At 49.9% G+C, this 9514-nt stretch overlaps 1 protein-coding gene across 1 annotated transcript; it reads right to left on the bottom strand.

The window, feature by feature from the left end:
* Positions 1-1399: 1399 nt before the first annotated feature.
* LOC144273999 (olfactory receptor 2B8-like) lies at positions 1400-9192 on the bottom strand. The gene is made up of 2 exons (XM_077832718.1): positions 8686-9192; positions 1400-2365 (listed from the first exon to the last, which is right to left on the bottom strand). Exons 1-2 carry the CDS (start codon positions 9190-9192, stop codon positions 1400-1402), a joined length of 1473 nt encoding a protein of 490 aa, XP_077688844.1.
* Positions 9193-9514: the final 322 nt, after the last annotated feature.

The raw sequence follows: 9514 nt of genomic DNA, 5'->3' as shown, positions 1-9514 counted from the left end.
GGTCTCCTTCTCAGGGGACATTCTCAGCTAGTATGCCCTGGCCTTTCACAAGTGTAGTAAATGTACCTTCCCTGGATATCCTTCAGCGGGGATCTTCGGGATCCTTTGGCGTACAAGGGGAGATTTTACCTTTCATCACCTCAGTCATTACTTTCAGCATCACCCACTGTTTGCTGGCCAGTTTCTGGACAGCTTCTTTTAAACTTTCCAGTGTTAACTGTGTTTGGGGAAAAGCCTTTTCCCCAGTAGCTGCATTACCTAGGCCTCCACTCCGTGTACAGGGGTTGGGCTTGGCCATCTCCTCCACAGGATCTTGCTCTAATTCAGGCCATGCAATGGCAGCTGGCAGGAGTTCATGGAAATTCTTACTGGGCTCTTATTTAAACCTCTTCTTCATCTCACAGTGGAGGGAATCATCCCGGAGCCCCAGCCCTAACTATGCTTTCAGGACCATATCCATGTCTGGAAGTTGTTGTGGGTCTTAGCACTTCACCTGACTCATTCTCTCCCGGAGCTCATATGAGTAGGCCTGAGTGGTCAATGTCATTTTCCTTAAGTCTGGTTCAAATGGACACTTTGTTTCCATACGCCTTTTAAGAGAAGCTGAAATGTCTTCTCTACATCTGGCTTGTCAGCTGTTGCCATGAACTTCACTGTCAATCTGGCCTGGACTTTGAGATACTCTTCCATAAAATCCACATGATCTTCTTCAGGTACTCTCAACACCCATACAGCTGCCTTCACTGACTTAATCCAGTCTTTGGTTGTGATGTCCAATAGTTTTGTTCAGAAGGCACTGAACTCATATAACTTCCTGTCTCATGGAACATGGCCTCGATCTCACCTAGGGCAAGGACTGATTCTCACTGTGTATGCAGTGCCAGGCACAATGGGGCCCTGATCTCAGCTGGGGAAGGACTGATTCTCACTGTGTATGCATCACCAAGCACAATGGGGCCCTGATCTCAGCTGGGGCAGGGACTGCCTCTCCCTGTGTGTCTGTGCAGCACTTGGTACAACCCTGAACTCAGTTGCAGACTCTTTTCTACCACAATAGAAAGCAATAAGAATAATCTCTTTGGGCAGGAGAACAGGTATTGTTCCTAGAGGTCCACCAAGGATGGTGTTTGGTTGAATTGGAAAGCAGAGGGCAGGGGTGTTGTGTGGGTGCAAGATGGGATGTGTGAGGTGGGAGAGGGGTTGCATGGGGTAGGAGAGGGAAGGCAGGTTGTGGGGCAGATTAGGGCAGGTTTGTTCTGTAGCGTGGGAGAGGACAGAGGGTTTGTGTGGGTGGAGAGGGCCGGGGCTGTGGGGAGGGCAGAAGGCTCCACATGGGCAGCGAAGAGGCAACAGAAGCCATGAGAGGCACAGATGGTTCTGTGCCAATTGTCTGTCCAGCTCAGGTCACCTGGGCGGTCACATTTCTCCCCAGTGCCCTCCACAGGGCCCTGTGCACCTCCTTGTTCCTCAGCGTGTAGATGAGGGGGTTGAGCATAGGGGTCACCATGGTGTAGAAGAGGGAGACCATCTTGCCTCGGTCCTGGGAGTAGCTGGATGGAGGCTGTAGATACGTGGAAATGGCCGTGCCATAGAAGAGTGACACCACGGCTAGATGGGAGGAACAAGTGTTGAAGGCCTTGAGCCTGCCCTGGGCCGAGTGAATCCTCAGCACAGCGGTGCTGATGTAGCCATAGGAGACCAGGATGAGGCCCAGTGGAACCAGCAGCAAAATCACCCCGCTGGCGAGGAGCTCGGCCTCATTGGCAGAGGTATCGACACAGGCCAGCTTGAGCAGGGCCGGTACCTCGCAGAAGAAGTGCTCGATTTGGTTCCGCCCACAACGGGGCAGCTGCAGCGTCAGGATGGTCTGCAGGATGGAGTTGCCGAAGCCGCACAACCAGGAGGTGGCTGCCAGCTGCAGGCAGAGGCGGCGGCTCATGATGATTGTGTAGTGCAGTGGCTGGCAGATGGCAGTATAGCGGTCGTAGGCCATGACGGCCAGCAGGAGGCACTCGGTGCCGCCCAGAGAGAGGGAGATGTAGAGCTGGGCCACACAGCCGGCCCAGGAGATGGATTTTTGGGTGCTGCGGAAGTTCACCAGCATCTGGGGACCAACGCTGGTGGTGTAGCAGAGGTCCAGGAAAGAGAGGTTGCTGAGGAAGAAATACATGGGCGTGTGGAGATGGGGGTCTCGCCATGAGACCACGATGATGGTGGTGTTTCCAAGCAAGATCATGGTGTAGCAGGTTAAGATGAGAACAAAGAGCAGCAGCTCAAACTGCGGCCGGTCAGACACCCCTAGCAGGATGAATTCCCCCAAGGAGCTTTGGTTTCCATCTTCCCGTTCCCCTTTGCCAAGTATCATCTGTAGGGGCCAGAAAGAATAAGGGTGAAAACTATCCCAGAGCAAGGAGATTTGTGATAATAGGTGCTAGTGTTCAGTGAATGGATTAGGGAAAGGCTGGAATCTCTAATAACCTGGGGCTGACACGGCTACAGCACTGCATACATTTATGCAAAGGTCAGGGAAATCTCTCATCTCTCTGTCTGCAGTGTTGTTGTAACCGGGTCAGTCTGAGGATATTGGAGAGATGAAGCGGATGAGGTAATATCTTTTATTGGACCTGTTACCAACAGTTTTCAGAACTCACAGCAGGGGCAACTTAACTGTTTCACTCCAGGTGGTGTCAGGAATAAATCAATGGGAACACAGAAATTCCACCTGATGAAAGATTAATGCAAGTAAGTGGGCTTTATCTAAAACTGCGGTTTATTAGATTTAATCGCACACAGACATAAGCAACAGGTTTAAAGCATCCCAGATATTTACCTAAAATCTGGAACGGTATTTAGTTATTAGCAGTGGGTTCTCAGTGGCCAGTTGCTCATCCACCAGTAAGAAAAGGTGTCAAGAAAAACATCTCTCAAAATGGCTTCAGAGGACTGCTCCAAGAATACACTGTATTCACGAGTCTTTTATAACTTCTACAAAACACATAGGTCATAATGGCCTTTACAAAATCATCACTTTTCCTAACTTTCAATAAACTTCTAATATCAGAGGTGCCCAGACTCCAGGTCTTCCAGCCACGAAGGTTTTCAGTCTCGCTTATTGACCTTTCTTTCCCCTCCTCCCATTCCGATGAGCAGAAACTCCCAGCTAGTTTTCACTTTGCCTCTAAAAGCCTGTTTTGCATTTAACCCTTAACTATGTGGTGTTCTATTTTATTAACTCACGGTGGCTCAATGCACATAATATGGTTGCAATTACCTTGATTGCATTCTGGGGTACACACATCCCTCAAATCTAGGGGAACAGACAAGCTTCCACTGGTGAGAGAGAGAAGCTTTTGAGCTCACACAGAGCTCTTCTGCAGGTCTGGGAAATGTACTCAGAGTGTCACAGCTAAATGCAGCATGAAGAAGATTTTTCAGCACAAGTAGCTAAAACATATTTCAATGGACCATTCATGTTGAAGTGGCCTGTAACATGCTTCCAGTCACAGAGGGGAAAGGAGGGGGGGGAGAATACGTTGATGAGGGTGGGGTTAGTGAGATATAGATTTTGTTTCTGTTCAGTCCATAATTTTTAGTGTCCAGCAAAGTTATGAATTTAAGCTTCCAGGCTGATCTTTTGAAGGTGTTGTGCAGGTTTGCTTTGAGGATGAAGATTGATAGGTCATATATACAGTGATTGCTTTGTGACAAGTTTTCACCCACCAGTGACAGGGTGTTTTTGTCTTCTATCATTTTCCTGTGTGAGTTCATTCAAGAGCATAGTGATTGTCTGGCTTCACCCACATAGCTGTTGTTGGGGCACTGGAGGAGATATACCACATGTTTTGATGGGTATGTTTTAGAGTAATGGATCTTGAAAACTGTGTTTTGGATGGTGTTGATCATCATAGAAATGGAAATATGGCTGCAGGTTTTGTGTCTGTTGTTCTGGCAGAGTCTGGTACCACTGTGAGTTGGTGTATCCTGCTCCGTGGCAGCTTGCCTCTGATGCTGAGCTCGGAGAGTTGTTTGAACACCAGAAGAAGGGGCTAAGGAAATATTTCTTTCAGGATGTGGACCCCATCAAGTATGTGTTGTAAATTCATAACTCTGCTAGACACTAAAATCATGGACTGAACAGGGATACTGGATTTATGGCTTATTACAACAATCTGTGACCCACTCAGCCCCCTCCTCCAGGTTCTCCCCCCACCACCTTTCCCTCCATGATGGGAGGTGAGTTAACTAGAAACTTTACCTTGAATGGTCCCTTGAAATACGTGTTAACTATTGAGGCTTCTGTTCCTCTTTGTACTTAGCTGTGACACTCAGAGTACCTTTCCCTGCTCTGTGTAAGATCAAAACCTTGTCTCCATCACCAACAGAAGTTGCTCCAACAAAAGATATCAGGTCACCCAACTTGTCTGTCTGTATTTCTAAGACACCAGTCAATATGATACCAAGCACTGTACATAGCTAGCATTCATAACATCCTCATTCAGTCTCTTCTCCCCCCAGGTTGTACATTTTCAACTTTTCCCCCATCCTCACTTTCACCTTCATTCCTGTTCTCCCACCTCTCTCCTTCCCTCCTCTAACTCTGTTAGTGTCACCCAAAAGGGCTAAAAATTTTACAAATACACTGGGCTCCCTGACAGGAGCATGGGCACCTACTGAGGCTTTTATACCTCTGAATAAATAGTTACATCTATAAATGTGAGACTTGGAAGGGAAGAAGTGGGGGAAGAGAAATCTGAGTGAGGAAGAAGACAGGGAGGAAGATACAGTCGATGATAGTTGTCAGCAACACTGTTTGGCCATTCTTTCAAAAATGGCTTGTGGCCTGAAAGATGAAGACAAGGAGTGGAGATAAGTAGAAAGGAAATAGACTCCTCAGCAGCACAATTGATAGGCGTTAGTTAAACTTGTTGGGTCATTGGCTATTGTTTCCAAAAAGCCGGGATGAGCTGGGGAGGGGCTGTGGGAGTGATGGAAAAGTGAATCTGGCAATTGTTTTCTGCCAAATTTACCCTCAGTCCCACATAATGTAGTGATGGCCCTGGGGTGATGGGAGTATGAGAGGAATGATGACACGGGAAGAGTCTAGAAGAGATTAAGGTGAGTGAGTGAGTGAGTGAGTGAGTGAGAGGGGAGGGGCAGATCTTATCCCCAAGGATGGTCCGGGGATAAGTCCTGGGCTGGGGACTCTGGAGAGCTGGCTTCGGTACCCAGCACTGACACAGACTCACTGGGTGATTTTGGGATAGTGACTTTGTCTCTCTGAGTCTGGGGTCCCATCTCTAAAGTGAGAACAATAATCTTCCTTTTCATCCTCCATTTATCTGTCTTGCGTATTTAGATTGGAGCATGGATTGTGTGTCCCTCATTTACTGTATGTCTGTGCAGCGCCCAACACAACGGGGCCCTGATCTCCGCCTCTCACTGTGTGTCCGTGCAGTGCCTGGCAATATGGGAACCTCATCTCTGTGGGGGCTTCTAGGTTCAACTGTAATATAACTTGTTGGTACCCACTGAGGATCTGCTCCAGAGAGAGACTGGGAGAGAAAGAAAACTTTAGGAGGAAAGCAAAGGGGGGCGGGGGAGGGGTGGTTAAAAAGAGAACTGCTCCTGATCCTCCAGTGAGATCCACCACTGGAGTTCCATGCACCCGCCGGACTCCCACCAAGGCTCTGTCCAGCCCTCGGTGCCAGTGGATCCAAGTTCAGTTTGGGGCCCCAGCGTCTGTGCTATTGATGAGCCCATGCTGGAAACAACCCAGATTTTGGAGATGTGGCAGTAAACATCCATCCATCCTAATCATCATAACTTCCCTGGTCAGTCAGTCTGTCTGTCTGTCTCCATTCATTGGGCTGTTCCCTTCCCCACTCCCTCACTCTGCCTATTTCAAACCCCCTTCTCCCCAGACTCACCTCCATTCACCTCCAGCTCTGCTTTCTTCAGATCCCTCCTGCCTGTACAGCTCTGGTCTGTTCAGAAGCTCCGATGCCAGGGCAGAGTCTTAGCTGCGATCCCTGATCCCCTGCACTGAAACCCCCTCTGTGCTTGCAGAGCCCAGAGATGAGGCAGCCCCAGGCTGAGGGGCTGAATGTCTAAGGGGTTTGAGAGGAGGGGGGTAAGGATACCAGCTAACTCTGTCCACCTGCTGTGTGGGCAGCACACCTACCTCTGGCTCTGGAAACTGAGAGGATCCAGGTGTCATCCCACCTGCTGCTGGGTCCCCGGGTGTCTTACTGGGAGGAGAATGGGCCAAATGTGATCATTGGCCGGACACTCAGAGTCAGTGTTGCATGGTCATGGGGTCCCCAATCTGGGCAGCCAAACCTGCTCGGTGTGCAAGTGAGTGGCCTGGAGCTGAGACAGAGCCTCCTACTACGTGTGCCCTTCCCAGCTGGGGATGCCCAAAACCTGTCTCAGTGGGAAGGGGCTCCTGAGAGCCCAGCGACTGCAGTGCTGGGAACATTAGAAAAGCCAGAGATGGGTGAGAGAGAGAGTTACTGAGTGTGTGTGGGCTGACGGAGGCTAGGCATGGATGGATGGAAATAGAGAGTGGGAGTCAGAGAGAGAGAAGGATGGACATGGAGAAGGAGAGGGAGAGAGGGGGGGGGGAATTGTTAGAAGGACAGAGAAAGACAGAGAGAAGGCTGGACAGGAAAGAAAGAGCGAGATGAACAGAAGAGGAGAGAGAGCTGAATAGATGCAGAAACATATGGTTAGAAAGACTACTGGATAGCCAGACCCCTCTACAGCCATCCACCCCTACCCCTGCCCTGGTGTCTCTGAGCTTACGGGGATGGTATCTCTATGTGTCTGGGTGGGCTGAAATCTGAAGCGTGGCCAGGAAGGGCCCCATGTCTCGATTGCAGGTGTCTCCTCCCACACAGCTCAGGATCTCTGTCCCTGACTCTTAAGGGCCATGTGGTGAGGAGGGAGACAAACCTTTATGGTTGTCAGAGCTGGAGAGTGTGGGGAGAGTTTCCTCCCTGCATTATCCCCAAGGGGCTGGCACTCAGCTGGTGATGTTTGCAGAGCCCCAGGGAGCAGGGTTGACAGTTTTGTGGGAAAAGCTAGTTCAGGCCAGGGGGCTCGTAAATAACAGCTTAACCCTAGTTTATACCCAGAACCTGGAAAAAAATAATTCCATCAGTGTCCAGCAGCATAGAGCAAATCTTTTAAACCTTCGGATACCTGCATTTACACCTGATGAATAGGCTTGTTCTATATCCTACAGTAACTTGACAATGACCTTTTGCAGAATGGCATGGGGTACTGGAGTAACTGGACAGTCACCTGGTACAGAAGGGTATGGGGTACTGCAGTAACTGGACAATGACCTGGTGCAGAAGGATATGTGGTATTAGTCTGGCTGGCCAAAGATCTGGTGCCGAGATATCCAGCCCCTATCTGTGACAGAGGAAAGTCTGGGATTGGTGCAAATTGTCCCTCGCAGTGTCAGTGCCCTGAGACATCATATCCCCGGGCTCCTCATTAGGCTTCAGAATGCGACATGCTGGGCATTGTTAGCATCTTGGCTCCTGGCTCCAGCTGGGGGATCCAGCAATTGAAATTCTGGGCGTTATTAAAAACGCATGCTATTTTTGACACGGCCTTCGATAAGCCCCCTTGTGGGGCCATTAAAAAGTTTTCTGTTCCAGATTCCAAAGGGAATGTAAATGAGTCGAAAGGGAGCCGAACTCGAGCGAGTCCCATGAGCAGGAGGAGAGCTTCTGTGTGCATTTCCAGTGGTAAAGGGGGCCCAGAGATCACAGGTGTTAGCATGATCCTGTCACTTGTACAACACTAAGCAATCAAACCTGGTTCAGGTTTTTGAGGACGGAGACCTCAGCTGGCTCATTTGCATGGGCAAAACACTAGCAAATTCATGCCAAAGTTTGGAAATGTATTGAATCAGATACACCAGAGGAAAAAGAATTTCACCACAAGACATACATCAGTTTGAATCTGCCATTGGCTGGTTCTGAGAACCAAACATAACCCAAACTTTTCAAAAGGCCCTTTGCAGAGAGGATAGCGATTAGACTCTCTTCTTTTGTCAAACAATCCCTTATAGTGGGGAAGAACGGGTTTTAGTTCAGTTGATGGCTGTGACTGGTGGTCACCTTTCCTGCCTTTAACAAAACAGAGAGACACAAGAGTTAGGATGGCAGTACAGCTTTTCTTGATCCCTGGATAAGAAGTGGCTGGTCAGTCTTAGCATCCAGGACAAGTATGCTGCTCTAACTCATTAGACCTCCACTCCCTTCCCACAGCAGGGGAGAGAACCCAGGAGTCCTGACCCCTAGTCCTGTTTACTACCTGTCTCTGCAGGGAGGCTAACGGATCTAGCAGTAGGGCAGATTGTTAGTAAGTGAACTGGTCTTGTGTATTTAATGCTGTAGGAAAGGGATTCTATCTCTGGCTCTGCAGAATCGTGTGTAGCTGGGTCTGCATTTCCTGACTGAGCCGCAGATATTCCCCTTGTGGCTTTACCACTGGCATCCACCCCCTGGTTTGTGAGAAAATCACCGGACAAGTGTGTGACTCATTCTCTGCATGGGGAGGCAGCTCCTCCTTATCCAAGCATCCAACCATTGCACCAAATCCTCAGTGGAGATTGGAGAAAAGACCCCACCCCTTTGTCTGGGCCTTGATCTCTTTTCTAGGAAGTACTAGATCCCTCCACTCCTCCTCTGAGCTGACTGGCCCGTACACAAAGACCTCCATGGCCGTCTTGCAGATCTCCTGCACCTGGTGGAAGCTAAGCTGGTGCCTCCAGGCCTGGGAGCAGGCCTGCCACCCCACAGACCTCTCGATGTCCACGTGCTGGAAGACCTGGGTCATCCAGCAGGCCTGCAGCATGAAGTCCTGTAGCGTGGCTGCCTCACACCGGAAGAGGGAATGGAGCAGGTCCCAGGCGGGCCCCTGCAGCAGCTCCGGGCTGCCTCTGGGAAGGTGGTGGCAGATATGCTTGGCCAGCTCCATCAGGTGGAGGACTTCAGGATGCTGCCTGAAAAGCTGGCCAGCAAAGGTGGAGCCCGAGCGCCAGCTGGAAAGGAGGAGCACATGGGTCCTGCCAGGAGTGGATGGCACGGTGCCGTACCACCAACACAGCCAGAAGAGCAGGAGCACTGATGAGAGCAGAAGCACCTGATTCAGGATGGTGACTCTGGTGAACATCCAGCCCAGGTGGCGAAGTAGCTGCAGTTTGACATGGGAAGAGGGAAGAAGCACCAAAACGATCCATATCTGAGAATTAAATAGAGAGGGGGCAATGTTGGTGGGGTTTTTAGATCAATATTCAATCGGAGGGATTGTATAGTAGGTGTATTTCTGGTCTGCGCTGGCTGGATCTGGTGCAGAGAGATGACTCTCAGATGCCCACATCGCTCACTCTTCTCCATGCAGAGCCAACTTTGTTCGTGGATGGATCCAAGGAAGGACACAGTGTGGTGACCAACACCATCTTTTTCATGCTCTTCTGACTTCTGGGGCTCATGGT

This window comes from Eretmochelys imbricata, chromosome 14 (assembly GCF_965152235.1).
Source record: "Eretmochelys imbricata isolate rEreImb1 chromosome 14, rEreImb1.hap1, whole genome shotgun sequence".
Taxonomy (NCBI): domain Eukaryota; kingdom Metazoa; phylum Chordata; order Testudines; family Cheloniidae; genus Eretmochelys; species Eretmochelys imbricata.
This window is presented reverse-complemented; position numbering and strand designations above follow the sequence as displayed.

Excerpts from the sequence above, each read along its gene's own strand:
- LOC144273999 (XM_077832718.1), bottom strand. The coding sequence starts at position 9,192 with ATGTTCACCAGAGTCACCATCCTGAATCAGGTGCTTCTGCTCTCATCA. Across the intron at positions 2,366-8,685 it reads AGGAGGAGTGGAGGGATCTA|ATGATACTTGGCAAAGGGGA; the intron begins GTACTTCCTAGA and ends TGGCCCCTACAG.